The sequence below is a fragment of the Siniperca chuatsi genome, linkage group LG18, assembly GCF_020085105.1.
Source record: "Siniperca chuatsi isolate FFG_IHB_CAS linkage group LG18, ASM2008510v1, whole genome shotgun sequence".
In the NCBI taxonomy this organism is placed as follows: Eukaryota; Metazoa; Chordata; class Actinopteri; order Centrarchiformes; family Sinipercidae; genus Siniperca; species Siniperca chuatsi.
In genome coordinates this window covers 547,013-571,700 of record NC_058059.1, presented here as the reverse complement: position 1 = coordinate 571,700, position 24,688 = coordinate 547,013, and the positions used below count along the sequence as shown (strand labels likewise).

Here is a 24,688-nt window from a genome sequence, read left to right as displayed (position 1 = left end):
AGAAGGGAGGGACGCTCTGTGTTCACATGATTTCACAGATCTCTCCTCCCCCCTACCAGTATCTCATCCTTTCTGTTTTCCTTTAGAAAAATTCAAACCTGTTTTATTAGAGGGGGGTCATCAGAGCACTCATTAATTTCACACCTAAGTTATTAAACTAAGACACACTGACTGAGATATGAATTGCATAATTCCACATGTTGAGGATCTTCACATTACTATGTGGTTTTGTGATTAAATGAATAGTTTTATGTTTATTACAGCAGTTTAAACAGTGCTAGAAATGCCATGTTTGGTGTCAGATAATTATTACAGTTTGGTAAAACAGCACTAAACAGGTTAGATATACATAATAATGATGATTAATTTAATTGCCCAAACATTAGATAATACAGGTGTAACTTTAGGGTTCACACCGAGACAAGGGTCCGTGCACCTTCAACTCCAGCTGATCTGCACCAAACCTGCAGGACTCCCAACAGAGCCGTCATTCTTCACTGCATGCCTCTTTAGGATTCCTCAGGTCTCTAAACATGTTTTTTACCTACAGAAATCTGTTTCCTCGTATTTGAAGATCATTCAGTCATTAATCACTCAAATGTGAACATATTGTAAACAAACTTTTATATGTACGAGAAGTTCTGACTCATCTCAAAGTCTCCAAAGTTCCCAAGAACAAGAAGAGCAACACATTTTCTTTATTAGTGGACTTTAACTGCAGTAAAAATGCATTCGCTGCACTTATACGCTGAATAGTTTGTGTTTATGACACAATGATAAAAACTTCCTTCACTATCGCCTGATTGGCTACAGAATGTTTTATTGTTGGTGAAAGAGGTCAAAATACAACTTTCAAGAATTTCTGTACATTTGTCTTCAAAGCATAAAGAACAACTTGTTTTTGGAATTAGTTTCAATGACTTAAAAGTGATTCTCAGGACATTTACTGCTGCTCTTTTCCACCATGGCTACCTGTTAATCAACAGAGCATCATGCTGCTGCCAGTGTTGCTGTTCTCAATCTGTTTGAGTCTGTTCAGGTCCAGTGCAGGCACTGAACCACGTGCCTTAAAACCAAAACTGTGCACCCAGGACACATTTAGTTTCTCTTTGTAATGCTTTTAGTCTATAAGTGCATAATGGAAGCTTGTAGTATTAGGTGATGGTATGAAACTGGTAGGCTAAAACAGGAAACACTGATTTTCCAGCATGGACATGACAGGTGTTCTTCTCTAGTTCACTGAACTCCAGCATGACTGAATCTGTCTGCTGTGAATAAAACAGCTGCAGAGGACTAAAGCTCAGGTTGAACTCAACACCACAGCTACAACTTGAACTCATAAAACTGATGCTAAGATGTAAAAGGTCAAAGTAAGTTTCACCAACACTATGAATCGGTGCCGTGTCCTCATGGAAAATCTGATTTTAGTATCACCAGTAGTTCATGTGTAAAACATCAGTGTTTATATTTACATAGTTTCAGCTGCAGTCATCCAGGTGTAGAGCCACGCCCCCAACTGCTTTCTGTTCTGCTCCGTTCATTTGCTGCAATAAAACACTTTCTGAAGCTCATAATACTAATACACTTTTTGCACAAAGTCAGTAGTAATAAGTAATAAATATACAGTCACTTTATTCTACTATCACTTGTTTTCCACACCCCCAAAGTACAAGACAAAGAACCACCATGTGGAGCTGTAGTTGGAAAAGAGATCCAGCATGTGACACCAACAGTAGCTGGGTCACTGTTACACATCAGTTAAACGAACGAAAATGTGAATGAAAGCATTGAGATGCTGACTCCGGTCAAAGTCAGAGAGAAAACATTCTGGCCAACAATCAAGTACACGATCACAGACCAAACACTGCTCGATGCAAATAGACAAAAACACAAGCAAATTAAGAAAACATCTTCATCAATTTGACAACACATGATGCACTGCAAATCCACACAAAACAACCAAATACAGAAACATGCTGCAAATCCACAAAATGACAACGGAAGTGTTTCCAGATGACACTAAAAAAGACACGCTTGTTGTTACCACAGTTTGTTTCATACAGTCCATGTTTGTGACTTGTGAAGTTATTGAAATCAGGTCCGTGTATCATCTATTCATGTTTATGTTGGTTTCTGACTGCTGCTATTGCTCTACTCCGCACATGCGCTGAAAAGTCACCTCAATTTTCAGTTTCAAAAATGATTTACAAACTTTTTCTTTGAATCTGCAAGCTCCCGCGAGGTCAGTGCACGCTGTAGATCAGACTGTGCAAAGTGGAGAAACATGAAAAAACAAAATAACAGAAAAACAATGACCGACTATGGACCGACTTCATGAGTCACAAACCTTTTTAGTGTTCTCTGGAAACACTTCTGTTGTCGTCGTGTATTTGCAGCGCATTTTCTAAATGCTGCGCATGTGTTGTCAAATTGATTAAGTTGTTTTCTTTAATAATAATAAACTTTATTTAAAGAGCACTTATCAAAACAAAGTACAATGTGCCTCACAGAGAGCGAAAAAGAATACCACAGAGAATGATCCAATTCAATTCTATTTATATAGCGCCAATTCATAACAGAAGTTATCTCATTGCACTTCCTATAGAGCAGGTCTAGACCGAACTCTTCGTACTCTTTATAATATTATTTACAGAGACCCAACAAATTCCACCATGAGCAAGCACTTGGCTACAGTGGCAAGGAAAAACTTCCTTTAACAGGCAGAAACCTCGAGCAGAACCAGAATCAATGGCGGGTGGCCATCCGCCGCTGCCGTGTTAGGTTTTGAGAGAGAGAGATTGAGAGAGAGGGAGGATTAGAGAGGGGGGGAGCACAATGCAAATTCCACCTAGAATTTTAAAACAGTAATAATGTAATGGTAGTGGTAACATTAATATTAATAAATTAATGATAATAGGAATGACCGTCATAGGAAAAATAATGACATTATTAGTAACAGAGCCAATAACAACAACTGTAGCAGCAGTTGTAGGGGAAGGAACATGGGGGCAGCAGGTGGCCCACAACCACAGATCCAGACTCTGCAGCTCCGGAGGCAAAAATACCTGCTGAAAGTGACAGAAGGAGAGAGGAGAGAAACGAGAAAGCACAGAACTACAGGAGAGAGAAGATGTCGAGTTAGTAACATGCAATAATGGGATAAAAATGCATACAGATGGAGAGGGAGAGAAGGAGAGAGGTGCATCATGGGAAGTCTCCCGGCAGTCTAGGCCTATAGCAGCATAACTAAGGGATGGTTCAGGACTCACCCAAGCCAGCCCTAACTATAAGCTTTATCAAAGAGGAAAGTCTTAAGCCTACTCTTAAATGTGGAGATGGTGTCTGCCTCCTGAACCCAAACTGGGATGTGATTCCACAGGAGAGGAGCTTGATAACTGAACGCTCTGGCTCCAAGTCTACTTTCGGAGACTCGGAGAGGAACCACAACTAACCCTGCATCCTGGGAGCGCAGTGTTCTAGTGGGGTAATAAGGTATTATTATTATTTAAGATACAGTGGTGTGAAAAAGTGTTTGCCCTGTTCCTGATTTCTTTTTCTTTTTTTTGCATGATTGTCACACTTAAATGTTTCAGATCATCAAACAAATTTAAATATTAGTCACAGATAACACAAGTTAACACAAAATGCAGTTTTTAAAGGAAGGTTGTTATTATTAAGGGAAGAAAATCCAAACCTACATGGCCCTGTGTGAAAAAGTGATTGCCCCCACCAGTTAAAACATAACTTAAGTGTGGTTTATCACACCTGAGTTCAATTTCTCTAGCCACACCCAGGCCTGATTACTGCCTGTTCTCAATCAAGAAATCACTTAAATAGGACCTGCCTGAAAAAGAGAAGTAGAACAAAAGATCTTCAAAAGTTAGACATCATGCCAAGATCCAAAGAAATTCAGGAACAAATGAGAAAGAAAGTAATTGAGATCTATCAGTCAGGAAAAGGTTATAAAGCCATTTCTAAAGCTTTGGGACTCAAGCGAACCACAGTTAGAGCCATTATCCACAAATGGCGAAAACATGGAATAGTGGCGAACCTTCCCAGGAGTGGCCGGCCGACCAAAATTACCCCAAGAGCGCAGCAACAACTCATCCAAGAGGTCACAAAAGACCCCACAACAACATCCAAAGAACTGCAGGCCTCACTTGCCTCAGTTAAGGTCAGTGTTCATGACTCCACCATAAGAAAGAGACTGGGCAAAAATGGCCTGCATGGCAGAGCTCCAAGACGAAAACCACTGCTGAGCAAAAAGAACATTAAGGCTCGTCTCATTTTTGCCAGAAAACATCTTGATGATCCCCAAGACTTTTGGGAAAATACTCTGTGAACTGACGAGACAAAGGTTTTTGGAAGGTGTGTGTCGCATTACATCTGGCGTAAAAGTAACACCGTATTTCAGAAAAAGAACATCATACCAACAGTAAAATATGGTGGTGGTAGTGTGATGGTCTGGGGCTGTTTTGCTGCTTCAGGACCTGGAAGACTTGCTGTGATAAATGGAACCATGAATTCTGCCGTCTACCAAAAACTCCTGAAGGAGAATGTCCGGCCATCTGTTCGTGACCTCAAGCTGAAGCAAACTTGGGTTCTGCAGCAGGACAATGATCCAAAACACACCAGCAAGTCCACCTCTGAATGGCTGAAGAAGAACAAAATGAAGACTTTGGAGTGGCCTAGTCAAAGTCCTGACCTGAATCCTATTGAGATGCTGTGGCATGACCTTAAAAAGGCAGTTCATGCTTGAAAAACCCTCCAATGTGGCTGAATTACAACAATTCTGCAAAGATGAGTGAGCCAAAATTCCTCCACAGCGCTGTAAAAGACTCATTGCAAGTTATCACAAACGCTTGATTGCTGTTGTTGCTGCTAAGGGTGGCCCAACCAGTTATTAGGTTTAAAGTGCAATGAGATAACTTCTGTAACGAACTAGCGCTATATAAATAAAATGTAATTGAATTGAATAATGGTCCAATAATGAAGGATTCTGTGGCAATACTATTAAATATTCAATTTCAATGCCGTATATCAGAACAAGGTCGAGAGTATAGTTAAAACAGTGAGTGGCTTCATGTACACTCTGACAAAAGCCAATCGAATCTACTAATGAGATAAACGCAGTACTAAGGCTATCATTATCAACGTCCACATGAATATTGAAATCACCTTGTTATAGTTTGAGGTTTTGTTATTTCCTGTTTTATTTTGTAGTGTGTTCCTCTCCTTGTGTGTCATGTGGGTTTACTTACTGTCTTTGTTTGCATTCCTTCCAGTTTTGATTGTTGGTCCCTCCTTGATTGTTTGCACCTGTGTCTCGTTGTCTCACCTCCCTCTGTGTATTTAGTCCAGGTCTTTTCCTTTGTTCTTTGTCGGATCATTGCGTTCCTGTCGTGTGTGTGTCGCCGATAGGTGCATTTTTTGTTGTACCTTGTTCCCGTGCCCAATTCCCGACATTTCTTACCATGAGTTTGTTTGTATGGATTCTTTGTCTCCCTTGGACTGTGTCTGGATTTTGGACTTTACACTTTGAATGCTCCCTGTCAGATTTGTTTAGCCTTGTGGACTCATTTCTTGGTTTCAACCACTTCCAGCCGTGTAGTCGAATCGTGCTACCGTGAGTTCCCTTGGCCCTGAGACACACGCTGAGACCACGTTTTCAGTTTATATTCTTTCTTTATTTCTTTTTCTCCACACAATCTTTCCATCAGCATCCGCTGTTCCTCCAACCGTCTCTGCTACTTCCTCCCTTGTGTCCAGCATGCTACTGTATTTAAGGAGAGCATAATTAGTTTACCGGGTTAAGCTGTGCCAATTACCTCTCCCTGATGCTGTTCACCTGAGCAACTCCACCACCTCTCCCTCTGCAGCTGACAGCTACCCATACCCACCTCCACAAGCCGGTAACCCATTTCCCATTACCTGGACCTGTATCTGCCTACCTGCCTGTTACCTGTTTGTTGCCTGTCTGCCTACCAGTCTGTCTGCCTGTACCTGCCTGTAAGCTGCTTCACCCAATAAACACTGTAGTCATCCGGCTACCTCATCCTCACCCCTTCCTGGTCGTCTCCAATTGGGTCCTCATACTGTACCCCATACGACACATCTACAATAATTACTTTCTGTTTTAAAGACTAAACTTGATAAAAACTCCGAAATTCAGAATAAGGACCAGGAGCGCGGTACACTATAACAAATAGAATTGGCTGTCGTGTTTTCCAGTTCGGGTGTGAAAGACTGAGAACAAAGCTTTCGAATGAGTTATAATTTAGTTTAGGTTTAGGGCTGATTAATAGGCTTGAGTCGAAGATGGCTGCAGCTCCACCTCCTCGGCCGGTGCCTCGAGGAATGTGAGTATTAATATGACTGGGCATAGTGGATTCATTCGACATATTCTTCATGACCCAGCCAGGTTTCAGTAAGACAGAATAAGTCAATATGATACTCTGATATTAAATCGTTCACTAGTACAGCTTTAGATGACAGAGATCTGATGTTTAAGAGTCCACATTTAATTCTCCTATTTTGTTGTGCTATTTCAGCATTTTTGTTTAGGTTTTTACGTATAACTCCTTCTGTTGACATTTGGTTTTATTAATTTAAGTGGTCGGGGGGCAGACACCGTCTCTAAGGAGTTTTGGGTGGGTAACTGCTCTGGAAGCACAGAGAAGCATGTAGGACTGCAACTCTGCCTCCCGGTCTGATGTCTGAGTTGTCATGGTTTAGGTCCACTAATAAAATCAGTCAGATTTCTGGCTATGAGAGCTGCTCCATCCAAAGTGGATGCCGACTCTCCTAATCAGAACAGGTCTTCCCCAGAAAGTCCACCAATTATCTACAAAGTCTCACAAGTACAACTTCATGGAAGTCCCAAATTGAATCACAGGAGGACTACAAGTAGTAGTACTGTCGTGCAAATGAAAGCAAGTTCAGCTTTTCTCAAACTGCCTGATCTTTAGGCACAAAATGAACCAGATTAATTCAAGACAAGTTCCTGTCCCAATTTCCCCCCTGGTCAGGTGCACTCACCCATGCCAGACCTCTGTGGCCCTCAGGTGGGCGGCCCCGCACTTTGTGCACCAGTTAAACAATCTAGGTTGCTCTGCATGAAAATCCATTCCTAAGTTGTTTAGTCTGACAGCTCTTTGCTTTGTGTAAACAGTCAAGTTCAAGTCTTATCTCTTCTGTCTTCTCTGTTTTACGGTAAATGTTTGACCAAGTTTCTCTTAGATCAAACAAGGAGGGCCCCCCTCCTCTACCTGTTTCACTCTCAATGCCGAACTGTTTCTGAGAAACCATGTGACACAAAGCCCCACCCCCAGGCCACCTCCTCCACCTGTCTCACTCAGAATCAGAAATACTTTATTGATCCCCGAGGGGAAACTCTTTTGTTACAGCTGCTCACTGTCACATCAGTGCACACAGGGATAGAAGTTCTAAGCAAATCAGAATATAATACACTATAATACAGGCAAGATAAATTAAGTACCAAGTGGATATAAGTTTAAAATTAAAATTAGTGTAAAGAACAAAGTGGATTTACCGGTTGATGATAATAATACGGTATAATAATACAATGTAATAATATAAGTAATAGTGCATAAAATATCGAGTTAAGTGTAGCTTATTAAGATGATTATGAGACAGTGGATATTGCATAGCAGTAATAGAAGTATGAATAAATGTCAATAAATTAAACTGAAAAGAGTATATTGCACCTTAGTACTGCATTTATCTCATTATTAGATTCGATTGGCATTTGTCAGAGTGTGCATGAAGCTACTCACTGTTTTAACCACACCCTCGACCTTGTGCTGGTATATGGCATTGAAATTGAACATTTAATAGTCTTTCCACAGAATCCTTCTTTATCGGATCATTACATAATAACTTTTGAACTGCTGTTACTGGACTACACACCATTAGGCAAAAATTCTTACTCTAGATGTCTATCTGATATTGCTGTGGCTAGATTCAAGGAAGCGATTCCATCTGCATTTAATTCAATGATATGTCTCAACATCTATGCAAATCGCAGCCCCTCCCAAATTGACCATCTAGTTGCAGGCTCACTGCAAACAACACTTGATTCTATCGCTCCTCTAAAAAAGAAGATAATAAAACAAAGAATGGTAGCTCCATGGTATAACCCCCCAAACCTGCAAATTAAAGCAAACATCACGGAAACTTGAAAGGAAATGGCGTTCCAACAACCTGGAAGAATCTCGTTTAGTCTGGCAAGAAAGTCTTAAAACATACAGGAAGGCCCTCCGTGATGCCAGAGCAGCTTACTACTCATCATTAATAGAGGAAAATAAAGACAACTCCAGGTTTCATTTCAGCACTGTGGCCAGGCTGACTGAGAATCGCAGCTCTATTGAGTCATTTATTCCTATAGCCCTCAGTAGTAACGACTTCATGAGCTTCTTTAATGATAAAAGTTTAACTATTAGAGAAAAAATTCATCAAGTCCTGCCCTCAACTGTTGCCGACATGTCTTCAAACACAGGAACCTCGGAAACAGCTGTAGAGCCTGATGAGTGTTCTGGCTGCTTTGCTCATATCGATCTTCTTCAGCTGACTTCAACGATTAATTCATCTAAGCCATCAACCTGTCTCTTAGACCCCATTCCAACTAGGCTGCTTAAAGATGTTTTTACCCTTAGTTAGTACTTCTTTACTGGATATGATCAGTCTGTCTTTACTAACAGGCTGTGTACCACAGTCCTTTAAAGTAGCTGTAATTAAACCACTTCTTAAAAAACCTACTCTTGATCCAGGGGTTTCAGCCAACTATAGACCTATATCTAACCGTCCCTTTCTCTCTAAGATCCTTGAGAAAGCAGTCGCCAATCAGTTGTGTGACTTTCTAAATAACAATAGTTTATTTGAGGACTTTCAGTCAGGATTTAGAGTGCACCATAGCACAGAGACAGCACTGGTGAAAATTACAAATGACCTTTTAATTGCATCAGACAATGGGCTTGTCTCTGTACTTGTCTTGTTAGATCTTAGTACTGCGTTTGACACCATTGACCATCACATCCTATTACAGAGACTGGAACATGTAATTGGCATTAAAGGAATCGCACTAAGCTGGTTTAAATCCTATCTATCAGATCGATCTCAGTTTGTACATGTTAACGGGGAGTCCTCCGTGCACGCCAAAGTTAGTCACGGAGTTCCACAAGGTTCTGTGCTTGGACCGATTCTATTCACCTTATACAGTGGGTACGGAAAGTATTCAGACCCCTTTAAAATTTTTACTCTTTGTTTCATTGCAGCCAATTGCTAAAATCAAAAAAGTTCATTTTATTTCTCATTAATGTACACTCAGCACTCCATCTTGACAGAAAAAAAAACAGAAATGTAGAAATGTATGTAAATAGATTAAAAAAGAAAAACTGAAATATCACATGGTCATAAGTATTCAGACCCTTTGCTCAGTATTGAGTAGAGGCACCCTTTTGAGCTAGTACAGCCATGAGTCTTCTTGGGAATGATGCAACAAGTTTTTCACACCTGGATTTGGGGATCCTCTGCCATTCTTCCTTGCAGATCCTTTCCAGTTCCGTCAGGTTGGATGGTGAACGTTGGTGGACAGCCATTTTCAGGTCTCTCCAGAGATGCTCAATTGGGTTTAGGTCAGGGCTCTGGCTGGGCCAGTCAAGAATGGTCACAGAGTTGTTCCGAAGCCACTCCTTTGTTATTTTAGCTGTGTGCTTAGGGTCATTGTCTTGTTGGAAGGTGAACCTTCAGCCCAGTCTGAGGTCTTGAGCACTCTGAAAGAGGTTTTCTTCCAGGATATCTCTGTACTTGGCCGCATTCATCTTTCCTTCAATTGCAACCAGTCGTCCTGTCCCTAAAACTGAAAAATACCCCCATAGCATGATGCTGCCACCACCATGTTTCACTCTTGGGATTGTATTGAGCAGGTGATGAGCAGTGCCTGGTTTTCTCCACACATACCGCTTAGAATTAACGCCAAAAAGTTCAATCTTGGTCTCATCAGACCAGACGATCTTATTTCTCATAGTCTGGGAGTCCTTCGTGTGTTTTTTGGCAAACTCTATGCTTTCATATGTCTTGCACTGAGCAGATGCTTCAGTCGGGCCACTCTGCCATGAAGCTCCGACTGGTGGAGGGCTGCAGTGATAGTTGACTTTGTGGAACTTTCTCCCATCTCCCTACTGCATCTCTGGAGCTCAGCCACAGTGATCTTTGGGTTCTTCTTTACCTCTCTCTCCAAGGCTCTTCTCCCACGATTGCTCAGTTTGGCTGGACGGCCAGGTCTAGGAAGAGTTCTGGTCATCCCAAACTTCTTCCATTTAAGGATTATGGAGGCCACTGTGCTCTTAGGAACATTGAGTGCTGCAGAAATTCTTTTGTAACCTTGGCCAGATCCATGCCTTGCCACAATTCTGTCTCTGCGCTCCTTGGGCAGTTCCTTCGACCTCATGATTCTCATTTGCTCTGAAATGCACTGTGAGCTGTACGGTCTTATATAGACAGGTGTGTGCCTTTCCTAATCAAGTCCAATCAGTTTAATTAAACACAGCTGGACTCCAATGAAGGAGTAGAACCATCTCAAGGAGGATCAGAAGAAATGGACCGCATGTGAGTTAAATATGAGTGTCACAGCAAAGGGTCTAAATACTTATGCCCATGTGATATTTCAGTTTTTCTTTTTTAATAAATTTGCAAACATTTCTACATTTCTGTATATTCAGACTAATATATGTTTCCTCTAGGCAATATTATTAGGAGACACTCCATAAACTTTCATTGTTATGCAGATGATACCTGATACCTAAACTCAGACAAAACTGAAGTTATTGTACTTGGTCCCAAACACCTCCGAGACACATTATCTAAAGATATAGTTACTCTAGATGGCAATGTCCTGGCCTCCAGCACCACCGTAAGGAACCTCAGAGTTATCTTTGATCAAGTTATCCTTTAACGCCCACATGAAACAAACTTCAAGGACTGCCTTCTTTCACCTACGCAAAAATCAGGCACATCCTGTCTCAAAATGATGCCGAAAAATTAGTGCATGCATTTGTTACTTCTAGGCTGGACTACTGCAATTCCTTATTGTCAGGCTGCCCGAATAAGTACCTTAAGACTCTCCAGTTGATCCAAAATGCTGCGGCACGTGTACTGACAAGAATTAGGAAAAGAGATCATATTTCTCCAATATTAGCTTCTCTGCACTGGCTCCCTGTAAAATCCAGAATAAAATTTAAAATCCTTCTCCTCACCTACAAAGCTTGTAATGGTCAGGCACCATCGTATCTTAAAGATCTCATAATACCTTATTACTCGACTAGAACACTGCGCTCCCAGGATGCAGGGTTACTTGTGGTTCCTAGAGTCTCCAAAAGTAGAATGGGAGCCAGAGCCTTCAGTTATCAAGCTCCTCTCCTGTGGAATCCTGTCCCAGTTTGGGTTTGGGAGGCAGACACCATCTATACCTTTAAAAGTAGGCTTAAGACTTTCCTCTTTGATAAAGCTTATAGTTAGCGCTGGCTCAGGTGAGCCCTGAACCATCCCTTAGTTATGCTGCTATAGGCCTAGACTGTCGGGAGACTTCCCATGATGCACCTCTTTCCTCTCTCCTCCTCTCCCTCTCCGTCTGTATGCATCTTTATCCCATTACTGCATGTTACTAACTCGACATCTTCTCTCTCCTGTAGTTCTGTGCTTTCTCGTTTCTCTCCTCTCTCCTTCTGTCGCTTTCAGCAGGTATTTCTGCCTCCGGAGCTGCAGAGTCTGGATCTGTGGTTGTGGGCCACCTGCTGCCCCCGTGTTCCTGCAGAGTCTGGATCTGTGGTTGTGGGCCACCTGCTGCCCCCCGTGTTCCTGCAGAGTCTGGATCTGTGGTTGTGGGCCACCTGCTGCCCCCGTGTTCCTGCAGAGTCTGGATCTGTGGTTGTGGGCCATCTGCTGCCCCCGTGTTCCTGCAGAGTCTGGATCTGTGGTTGTGGGCCGCCTGCTGCCCCCGTGTTCCTGCTCGACAACTGCTATTAAAGTTGTTGTTATTGGCTCTGTTACTAATACTGACATTATTTTTCATATAGCTGTCATTCCTATTATTATTAATTTATTAATATTAACACTACAATTACTATTCTACTATTTAAAAAAAAGAAAAAAAATTCTAAGTGGTATTTGCATTGTGCCTCCCTCTCCTCCCATGAATTGGCGCTATATAAATAAAATTGAATTGAATGTTTGCTGCTAAGGGTGGCCCAACCAGTTATTAGGTTTAGGAGGCAATCACTTTTTCACACAGTTAGCAGTCAGACCCCCAAATTCCAGATATGTCAACTTGTGAAATATTATGATTCTGCAGTTTGAGTTCAGGTGAGCTGCTGTTGTCTCAAAAGCTTCTAACTGACATTTCATTTAATAACGTCACCTGTAAAGACGTGTTCGTAGAGGTGACGGAGTTTCTTCAAAGACGTGGAGACTGGTTAGTCTAAAGCAGCGGTGGAAAGTAACTGAGTACATTTACTCCAGTACTGTACTTATGAACGGCGTCAAGGTCCTTTACTGGAGTATTTCCATTTTCTGCTACTTTAAACTTCTACTCCAACTGAGAGGGAAACATTGTACTTTTTTGTTCACTGCAGTTCTCTGACAGCTGGAGCTGGTTTTCATTCGAAGTTTTTACACATAAAATAAGATGAAACTACCCAAAAGAATATAAAATGGTTTCCACCTGGAGCAGCTACAACAGTAAAATGCTGTGTACACATGCATCAGCATTAACAGTCTATTAACAGTCTATTAATATCAGAACTAATACTCTCTGGCTGCAGTATAAGCTGCCTACTTTAAGGACTTTTTGCTGATAATACTTCTGTACTTTTATACTGCAGTGTTGTTACTTTTACTAAAGGATCAGAGTAGTTCTGGTTCTGGTCTGGTCTACACCACTTTGAAAGCTCGTGACAGCAGGAAGCTGGAGAGCTGACGGGCTCGTGACAGAACAACATTAACAGCTGGAAGTTATAAAAACTCTAATATCAAATATCTTGTGTAAGAATTCATCCAGCAGCAACTTACCGACACGTTACTGTTTTTATCTTCATCTGGAAACAGCAAACAGGAAGTCTGACACCGAGGCTGCCCTTCCCCAAACGATCCGCGTCGCCATGGAGATCTAATGTTCTCTCCTGTGATTGGCTGTCCGGTCATCTCTGAGGAACCTCAATGATCTTGTGTTTCTCATTAAAAACATTCACGTTAATTTCAGAAACATGTTTCCTTAAAGACCCGAGCTGCAGCTGTTTGAATACAATAACTAAATAAGAACTTGTAGATATTCAGTGTCACTGTGTTGGTAGTACTTGGACTATATTTCCACTCAGAAGAAACAGTTTTTGAGTCAAATGTTCGTTAGCTAACCTCGCTAGCGTCGTCAACACTTCCTGCGGTTGTTTCACAGTAAAAGTCTACCACTGTCTTCACAATAAAAGGCTTTTATTGTGTATTTTGAAACACAAACAGGAAGTGTTGTGTTGGTATGAGCAGCAGCCAGTGATCATTAACTTACTGCAGTGAATGATTTATGATGCATGATGCTGTGATAATGAGCTGGAAAACAGTGATGAATAATAATCTTATTAAACAGAGAATCTATATATATATATATATATATATATATATATATATATATATATATATATATATATATATATATATATATATATACATATATATATATATATATATATATATATATATATATATATATATATATATATAGGCCTTTAGCTTCTCTTTCTGTCTTCTGTAAAACACTTTGAATGGCCTTGCTGTTGAAAGGCCTAATGCTATCTGTATCTGCATTCATAATCTCATTGTTCATTTAGTTATCAAACAATATAAGTCTGCAAAGTGTCGTTCTAATACAATAAACACTAAATGAATGTCTTTTTGTCTGTCCCGATTTTATTCCTAAAGTCTTCTCTGAGTTTGTTTGTTGTCTTTGGTGTAAAATCACGAGCTTTCACTGGCCTCTAGTGGTAACGGACAGAGCTCTGTGTAGTAAAGATAGAAGTTAAACGTATTTACTGAGCTTAAAGGTTCGGTTCAGTTAAAGGTTGCTGACTTTGGAAATAGTAGCTTGATTATTTTGCCAAACCTTTTATATAAATAACAATATTTATCTAAATGTTTCCAGTCTCTATCAAGGAGATTATCAGAATCAGAATCAGAAATACTTTATTGATCCCCGTAGGGAAACTCTTTGTTACAGTAGCTCGTCTTTACGTCAGTGCACACAGGAGAAAACGATATTATACACTATAAACAGGTCAGAAATAAATTAAGTAACATGTTGGTATAAGTATAAGATAAACTAAGTGTCGAGTACCAAGTGGGTTAACTGGTAGATGGTGAAGTACAGTATAAATACAATGTCACTAATTATGTAATAAATAATAGTAAAAGCGGAGGTGCATGTACTGTCGAGAGTAATTGAGGTATATCCGTAACAGTAAATAAGAAAAACTAACAAGGGAAACTAATATTGCACTTGAGTAGTAAACAGAATAGTAAACAGAATATTGCACAAACTTGAGTAGTAAACAGAATATTGCACAAATAGCTGATTATTGGGTTACTGTTTTATACTGCAGCAATTTTACTGTATGTGGCTATTTTCTGGTACTAACATTATTGTGGAAAGCATGATAATTCAGTTCAATTTTATTCATATAGTGCCAGTTCACAACACGAGTTATCTCATTGCGCTTTTCCTATAGAGCAGCGGATCCAGTGAAGACACTGAGACACTGAGACAAACTGAGGTCACGAAGCAGATTTTATTAATGATTCACAGAAAACTGCATCAATCAGGAGGATTGAACTAGCCATTCCAAGCACGAAGACACATGAAGAAAACAGCGTATGAATCTCATCAAAGTACATTCGATTTCATGACTCTTCACAAACACTGAAGTCTGAACGTTGATTCACCTCCAGCACAGCAGAATATTTCTGCGTGAGTTCAGTTCTGTAGCGTCCTCTGTACAAACTGATTAACATGAGAAAACTCTATATGTAAATATTATATATGTCAGTGTTTACTGTCAACATCAGAAGATCAGAATAAATCACACGTTAGAAAAACCTTCAAAACAGTCAACTTACACAAAGAAACTAAAGAAAAATAAACGTATTTTGTGTGTTTAGTTTGTGACGTAGGGGAGGGAGGGAGCTGTTGTACTCAACATGGAACACCAGGGGGCGCCTCACTGCGTTTAAAACCAGGACCAGGACACTTCAAGTGTCCTTTAGCACCGTTAAAGATGCCGCATTTCACGAGTTGTGGACGAAGTCAGGTGACCTTTGTGGTCATGGTAACAGTAATAAACAAATGGTTAATGTTGTGAAACGGTTGCAGTTCTGTTAGGTTTAGGCACCAAAACTACTTGGTTTGGGTTCAAATAAGTACGTTACGTAAGCCACGTATGTAACGTGAGCTAAGTAAGTTAAAATTTTAAATAACTTAAAAGTCCTCTGTGTGTACCATCCATCCAACCCGATAACCTCCAAACTTGGACTTTGTTGCTCTATAAACTACGTCACATTGTTTTCTTTATGACGCGCTCTCTGCACAATAGAAGTCAGTACAGACTAAATGGCGTGAAATGACATTGGCGTGTTATTCATACTCCTGGTGATAGTAGGGTGCAGAGGGCGCTGTTTCCAGGAATTACACATTTAAAAGGTGATTACATTTCAATTTTCTTATGCAGTTATTACATCAACATCCCACTTCATAGAACCATGATGAAAAAACCTTTTGCAATGTTTAAGCATTTGTATCAACAGTGTTGACCTTGTTTCCTACAGCTGTCTGCTCTCAGTCATGTTGTCACCTACTTCTTCATCCATGCTTTACCAGCTGCTGTTCATTTGTACCGCAGTCCTGCTCGGCTTCCTGCATCCACTCGACGTTTCATCTCTTCCAGTGTCTGAACCTTCTCTGCGTCTCCTTTCTCCTTCATCTTCTCAATCAGGAAGTCCAGGTGGACATAAGTGGACAGTGAGTCAACATTCAAGGCGATCTGCTCCAGTCTGACAACATGCTTGAAGGACTTTTCCAACAACCGATCCTTTTCTTTCTGAAGTTCTTCCATTTCCTTTTCTAGATTTTCCAACAAGCTTGTTGTCTTCTCACAGTCTGCTTTAATCTTTTCACACTTCTTTTTCATGTCTTCGTTGGTCATCTGAACTTTCCTTGTCTTGTTCACATAGATCCACTTTTCTTTCACGTGATCTGATGCAGGACACTTCCTGGTACATACAGTGCAGCGGCCATCTTTTATGACCTCACAGCTTCCTGGACTCCAGGCCACTGTGCATCCAGGATAGTGACAGTTCTCCTCACAGACTTTACAGCAGACAGCTCCTTCATAAAAGAACAACCCCCACCTCCCACCACTGATAGTTTCTTTACCTTTGTAGACCTTCTCAACTTCTACAGTGAACTTCTCATTGTTCTTCATCACTTGTTCATATTTCTTCAGAAGCTCCTGAGTCTGTTGGATTTCTCCCTGTTTTAGTTCAGTGAACTCAATTCTGTCTTTCAGGTTTTGGATGCAGGCTGTCAGTCTGATGCGTGAATTCAACACTGCAACAGTTGTTATCAACTTCTGAGGTGCAGCTTTTTCCAGGAAGTCTTTGAACTGACTCATTTCGTTCGTTGTTAAGTCCCATGCACTTTTTAAAGCAGCCATATTTTTCTGTGTTTTCTGTGTGGTCTGGTGGTTATTGAACATAAAGTGAACAGGCTGGTTATCCTCATCTTTGGCAAACTTAATGTCTGCATCTTCTAAAGCATTAAGGGCATTTTCAGATGTCACACAATCTGAGTGTGTGATGAGGGCAACGATGTTCTTCTCCATGTCTTTTCCAAACAGAGACACCACTGAATCAAAGATGTACCTCAGTCGGTCACTCAGTCGATTCACACCTGCCTTCAGCACCAGACCCACTGCATTAATCTCATGAACTCCATCCTCTGAGCGGAACCAGTCAAATAATCTGTGACTGACTCTTAGATCTTGTTCGATCCCTCTGGTGCTCCCGTATCCAGGAGTATCGATGATGGTCAGAGAGTAGGGCAGAGTTTCATCTTCGAAACCAAAGATCTGGTACACGATCACATCTGATGTCTGACTTTCTGATTGACTTCTCTCCTCGTCCTCTGCGATCTCAAACCAGACATCGTCTTCCCACTTCACTCCCATGGCGTAGTTGACCAGAGCGTTGACCAGAGCAGATTTTCCTGATCCTGTTTCACCAACAAGCAAGATGGTTTTGTTTATTTTGTTCACATGTTTTTCACCAAGAGTCATTCTTGTTAGAGTTCCAATATTCTCTTTCTTTGGTGTCAGCTGGTAGCGAGCAGGAGATCCTGATTGGATCAGAACACTTTTAGAAATGATGTCATCATATTTGGGTGAGGTGTTAGTATTCCTGTCGAAGAAGAAAATCATTTTCATGTGTAAATGTCATGTATAGATTTGACTCTTCCCTCCTCGTACATCTCAACAATATACTGTATATACAGATGGACGACATGACAGCTCCCCAAAAGTGAAGCCAAAACATCTGGATCGCCCCCTGGTGGTTGGCTGCAGTACATGTCATAGACCCCGCCCCCCTCCATATTAGTGGATGGGATATGAGCCAGACTAAGAAGTCAAAGTACACCTGAAAATGTTTTGTTCCAAACATGGTTTCAGTCAGTTTAGGTAGTTCTTATCATGCTGATGTTTGTTCAAGTGTTCATTTTTCTGATAAGTTTGCAACTTCTACAGTGAACTTCTCATTGTTCTTCATCTCTTGTTCATATTTCTTCAGAAGCTCCTGAGACAGTTGGATTTCTCTCTGTTTACGTTCAATCAACTCAATTCTGTCTTCCAGGTTTTAATTAGTTATTTGATGCTACAAAAAGGAGGTTTCACGTCATGATTGACTGAAGATCGCAGCTCCCGTATCCGGGATATTTTGGCTTCATTTTTGTACAGGGGGAGGAAGTGGAGACGCGTCGTCCGACTTTATATACTGTCTGTGATCTCAACATGTTATTTTCTATTCATTGTTAAAAGCTACATCAAATTAAATATAATAATACAAAAAAATATTTTCTTATTACTGATTTGAACAAAACCGTTTTGGTCCAAAATGTTGCAGCTGCATGTTAAAAGTGTATCAGTGTTGTTATGGCACATTTTTGATTTTGAAAAGGGATTACAACCCATCTGAAGGCACACACAGGTAATTTAAGGGATTTACATAATGCATTAAAATCAATAAAAAGGTAATATATCTTAAAATATTAGAAACTATTTGAAAATGATTTAAAAGGCAGTTTTAAAGGCAGCACTTTACTTTAAACATTCATTAACGATTTATAATCATGTAATAAATGGTTTAAAACACACTAATGTAGTTGTTAGCAGATATGCACTAAGTGGCCACTTTATTAGGTACACCTGTAAAGTCTCATGCGGTCCAATAGAACAGCTCAGCCATTAATTCTACATTCACATAGATAAAAATGTTTTGACAGATACTGTCAGAGGTATTAATGTAAATATGTGTTCATTATTTACAAATGGGGGGTATAACACGCATTTTAATATAACAGTCCAGTACAACACCACCACTGACTAAGCCCTCAGTAATAAACATATGAATGAATTAACACCTCTCGAACCATCATGGGCTTCAGAAAGGAAAACACTGAGCTGTTGTACTGGATTGCATTAGATTGTATAGGTGTACCTAATAAAGTGGCCAGGCAGTGTCAATGTTTATTAATGTGTCCGTTAACAACTATAACTCCTCCTGTGGACAACCACAAGAGGCTGCTGTATAAACAGACAATGAATGACAATATAGTAAAACACAGTTTGTAATAATAGAAAACATGTCTTCATAGGAGAAGTTATAATCATTGTCAGATACTGTGCATTAATAAACACTTAAAATGTCCTGCTTCCAACTACATTAAAGTGTGTATAAAAATATTTATTACATGTTTATATACTGATTATAAATGATAAATAGGGGGACTTAAAGTAAAGTGTTACTGTCTTCAGTATAGATATATAAGTTTATAATATAAGTTTTTAGCATGGAAGATTATTTTTGACCATGCAGACACAGACAACGTGCAAACATCAGGCCCAGGTCAGCGGGTTCCAACTGAGGACTAACTTTAAGTTCATGAAAGAACCTGTTTTAAGTTGTTGAGGAAAATCTTCTCAGATCAGAGAGGTTAAAAACACTCCACAGTAATAATGTAATGTAATAATGGCCAGTAGTAATCTAACCAACAGCCTCCTTATATTGTTACTTTTCATTCATGCCAGCTGCATGGAAGAATAAATTAATATCCAGCATGAGAACAAATAAGGATTTGTTGTGTGTGCTGTGTAGTAGTATGTGGACCCAAATGCAGAATACCAGGAAGCGGTATGAGGTGAAGTAGCCGGATGGCTACAGTGTTTATTGGGGGTGATGTGGATTACAGGCAGGTACAGGCAGACCGGTAGGCAGACAGGTAACGAACAGGCAATGAACAGGCAACAGGAAAATGGGTTACCGGCTGGCAGTGGTGGAAACAGGGAATGTGGCTAAACAGTCCAATAGGGAGCAGGCAAAGTACAAAATCCAGAATATAACCAAGGTCCACAGGAGACAAAGAATCCAAAGCAGAACTCACGGTAAGAATGTCGGGGAACTGGGTACAGGAACCAGGTACAACAAAAGTGCACCAAACGGCGACACACACACAATGTCAGGAACACTCACAAGCCAACAAAAACTCACGATAGGAGCAACATCAGATAGGAATCACACCAGACAGTAGCAACAATGACCCAACACTGAACAAAGACAGAGACCCGGACTAAATACCCTAGGGGAGGTGAAACAACGAGACACAGGTGCAAACAATCAAGGAAGGGCCAACAATCAAAACTGGAGGGAAAGCAAACAAAGACAGGAAGTAAAACCACAAGACACACAATGGAAGGAGAATACTAAAAAAAAAAAAAAAAAAAAAAACAGGAAGTGAAATACCCTCAAACTATAACAGAATTAAACAAGAGGAAACTAGTTTTCAGACTGATCTGATCTGAGAAGATTCTCCTCAACAACTTAAAATGGGCTCTTGAACTGTTATTTTGTTTGTGTATAAGAGATGACAATTGAAATGACTACTGTATTACAGTGATATCAGAAGGCTGTAATGTTACAAGATGCACATTTATAATCTCTCTCGCTCTACATATTAAACTGAGCTGCCGTAGTCTTTGTATTAATCTGACATCATTCAGTTCAGACTGTCGTGTTGAAAGTGCAACAGAAATGTTTCTGGTTTGACAGTCAGATTGTTGTCTTTTACATTTTTAACATAAAATGAATTGTATTTAACCTTTTACGTATTTCTTCTTTGGCATGTAAAAACTTTAAACTGATTTAACTTTAATGACACATGTTACATGTCAGTTTGTTGTGATTATATATATATACATATATATGTGTGTGTGTGTAAATATATCGATATATTTACACACACTTTACTGTATTTTGTTTTAATATTGTGTTAGTGTTACTCACTCCGTTTCCATGGTGAGTAGCGAGGGCTCCACACAGTGAGGCTAAAACAGGTGCTGGTGTCTGGATGAAAAAACAAACAAAACGATAACTTTAACTACATTTTCATTCATCTGTAATGAAGAAAAGTTACACAGGTTCAGGAGGCTGCTGCAGCTCAAGAACAGGTGACTGCTGCAGGTTCAGGAGGCTGCTGCAGCTCAAGAACAGGTGACTGCTGCAGCTCAGCAAGTTCAGGAGGCTGCTGCAGATCAGTAGGTTCAGACGGCTGCTGCGGCTCAAGAACAGGTGACTGCTGCAGCTCAGCAAGTTCAGGAGGCTGCTGCAGATCAGTAGGTTCAGACGGCTGCTGCGGCTCAAGAACAGGTGACTGCTGTAGCTCAGCAGGTTCAGGAGGCTGCTGCAGCTCAGCAGGTTCAGACGGCTGCTGCGGCTCAAGAACAGGTGACTGCTGTAGCTCAGCAGGTTCAGGTGACTGCTGCAGCTCAACAAGCAGTCGGGTGACTGTGGCTTGGTGGTAGAGTGAGTTGTCCACCAATCGGAAGGTTGGTGGTTTGATCCCGGCTTCCCCCACCCCACATGTCGAAGTGTCCTTGGGCAAGACACTGAACCCCAAATTTCTCCCGAGGGCTGTGCCATCGGTGTGTGAATATGATATGTAGTTGCAGCGCTTTGAGTAGTCAGAAAGGTGCTATTTAAGTACATTTCATTTACCATTTATACTCACCTGGAAGAGGCAGGCAGCACTGTGAGAGTCATGTTCTTCGACCTCACAGGTCGGCCACAGTATGTGAGGCTACAGAGCAGCGTGTCGGACATAATAGTGAGTACCACTGGGCACCTCAGGGGACAGACCTTCCTGTTCACACTCTACACCTGCAGACATTTTTGGATGACTCTGCCATTGTGGGCTGTATCAGCAGGGAACAAGAGGCTGAGTACAGGAGTGTGGTGGACAATTTTGTGGAGTGGTGTGAACTGAATCACCTCAACATCATAAAAGGAGTTGGAGGTGGATTTTAGGAAGCAGAGGACCTGTCCAAACCCAGTCAGCATCAGGGGAACAGAGGTGGACATTTTCGAGGATTACAAGTACCACATAGACATTAAGATAGACTGGAGTAAAAACACAGAGATTCTGCACAAGAAAGGTCGGAGACTCAGATCTTTCAATGTCTGCAGAACCATGCTGCAGATGTTTTATCACTCGGTGGTGGCCAGTGTCATCTTCGACGCTGTAGTGAGCTGGGGCAGCAGGGTGAAGGCAGCTGATGCTAATAGACTCAATAAGCTCATCGGGACAGCTGGTTCTGTCCTGAGAGTGGAACTGAAGTCTTTGGTGGAGGTGTCAGAGAGGAGGAAACTACTCAGCTGCAGACTGAGACCACCGAGGTGCACCACAGAACGCAACAGGAGGTCTTTTCTACCTGTGGCCATCAAACTGTATAACTCCTTCCCCTTCTGCAGAAAGGACAGCTGAAACATCGAACACTAAGACTGATCCTCAGACATACAGTCATCTGAACTCACTTTTTAATGTGTCAGCCCTGTGCAATATCATCATCATGTGCAATACGACGTAATAACAGGACCAGCCTCTACACAGAAGACAGTGAGAAAAAACAATAAAACAAAGGAATCCCAGTCCTGGGCATCCAGTTCTATTGTTTGTATTGCTCTTAATAAGCTCATATTACTTTTCTATTTTATTTTACTAATTTATCTTACTTTTATTGTTATTCTATTAGGCACTCCTTGTTTTAGCATTTACTCTTTATATACTTTACATTTATTACTATATTGTTTTTTATTCTTACTGTATGTTGCAATTTTTTAACAATCTGGCACAATAATTTCCTTCAGTATTAATAAAGTTCTATCTTATCATATCTTATCTTATATTCTCAGCAAAACTTCCTTGTGGCTGTTGGACTCCACTAGTGTTGTGCCTTGCCACTGATTCTGTTTGTGATTTTCATAGACGGAATCTCAAGGCACAGCCAGAGGGAGGAAATAGTCCAGTATTGTGAGCTCAGGATTGGCACTTGAGGTAGTTCTGCAGGCTTCATCAGACCATGACCTCTGATGCGTTCTGGGATGGTACACAGCTGATTGTGAAGCGGTCGGGATAAGAATCAGAGGTCATGGTACTCTGCTGGAAAACAGTGGAGTGATCGCTTCATTTTGGGAGTGAGTCACTGCCCCAAGAGAAGACATTCAGGGACTAAGAATTCAAGATCACAGCTGTAATCTGTTGTGTATGTTCTGTAATGTGGGTGTAGTACTGGAATGTTGTGGGAGCTGAGCCTGAAGGTGTAGCTCTTGATTTATCAGTCAATCTACATTCCAGCCCTCAGGTGTGGTCGGGAGCTTTGGATAATGACTGAAAAAATGAGACTGTGCATACAAGCAGATGAAATGAGTTTCCTTGGCAGGGTGTCTGGGCTCAGCCTTAGGCTGTATTCACACCAAATCAGACATTGTGGCCACAACGCCAGTCTTCCCATTCATTTGAATGTGGGTAGTGCGTTTAGGCTGCGGTGGTTTGGACCACAGGAGATGCCGAAAAAAACGCAATGGTCCTGCGTCAAAAAGTTGAGATAACTTTTGGAGAAATGCAACCCGACGTCACACTGCGGTGGTCAGTCACATAAGCTGCCAATCAGCCCTGAAGATGCCCATGGGAAGAAGAACCGTGTTTACCCAGGAAGAAGCTGGAGGACGTGGACGTCTCAGCAACGTTACTTACCCTGTTGCCACTACGACCTGGACCTGGATAAGTGGTCAAACTGGAGGGACGAATGATAATGTTCAATGGGCGACACCTTATTACTGTCAACTTCCTCACAAATCCACACAGAAGTTATGTGTCCTCCAAAACGTATTTGGCAAAGCAAATTAGTAGGACACAAACGTATTTTGTAGGAGACAGGGTTACTCCTAGAATAAGTCATCCAAAGTATTGTCGCCTTTTTATTGACGTTTATCCAAAGCTGGTTTTTAACACAGTGGAAAAGCAAGGAAGAACTAAGAACCAAGACCTTACGGGTTCTTACAAGTTCAGGTGAGGGAAAACTCCAGAAGACGTGTCATTAAGTGGAAAAGAGCTACAAGTTGTAACGGCTTAGTTAATGGTAAATAAATAAATGACGAATGCTTAATAACTTATAAACCATTAATACGGACAACTTCTGGGTTGCCAGTTTGTAAAAAATGAAATTTCATTTCAGTGTTCTTGTACAAGAGTGAACTTAACACACTGATGAATGAAAACAGCTATAAATATCAGTTAGCATGTCAAGTGAATCTTTGTCCCATTTTACGCTTTGTATAGAGTCTAAAATCTTTATTTGAAAGTATTTCATCATTCCTCTATCAAAGTGTTCTTACCTGTGCTGTGGGCTTCAGGATCTCTGTGATGCTGTGATGTGAGGAGAGTTTTTATCCTCCATCAGCAGAAGGGAGGGACGCTCTGTGTTCACATGATTTCACAGAAACTCTCCAAGTGGGACGATCTCTCCTCCCTCCTACCAGTATCTCATCCTTTCTGTTTTCCTTTAGAAAAATTCAAACCTGTTTTATTAGAGGGGGGTCATCAGAGCTATTAAACTAAGACACACTGACTGAGATATGAATTGCATAATTCCACATGTTGAGGATCTTCACATTACTATGTGGTTTAGCGATTGAATGAATAGTTTTATGTTTATTACAGCAGTTTAAACAGTGCTAGAAATGCCATGTTTGGTGTCAGATAATTATTACAGTTTGGTAAAACAGCACTAAACAGGTTAGATATACATAATAATGATGATTCATTTAATTGCCCTAACATCAGATAATGCAAGTGTAACTTTAGGGTTCGCACAACAAGGGTCCGTGCACCTTCAACTCCAGCTGATCTGCACCAAACCTGCAGGACTGCCAACAGAGCCGTCATTCTTCACTGCATGCCTCTTTAGGATTCCTCAGGTCTCTAAACATGTTTTTTACCTACAGAAATCTGTTTCCTCGTATTTGAAGATCA

The 24,688-nt window shown here is 40.8% G+C and overlaps 1 protein-coding gene across 1 annotated transcript; it reads right to left on the bottom strand.

Annotated features, from left to right (window-relative positions):
- Positions 1-14,827: 14,827 nt before the first annotated feature.
- On the bottom strand, positions 14,828-24,208 carry LOC122865360. Its single transcript, XM_044173691.1, has 3 exons — positions 24,052-24,208; positions 20,665-20,724; positions 14,828-17,508 (listed from the first exon to the last, which is right to left on the bottom strand). Exons 2-3 carry the CDS (start codon positions 20,673-20,675, stop codon positions 15,939-15,941), a joined length of 1,581 nt encoding a protein of 526 aa, XP_044029626.1. The 5' UTR covers positions 20,676-20,724; positions 24,052-24,208; the 3' UTR covers positions 14,828-15,938.
- Positions 24,209-24,688: the final 480 nt, after the last annotated feature.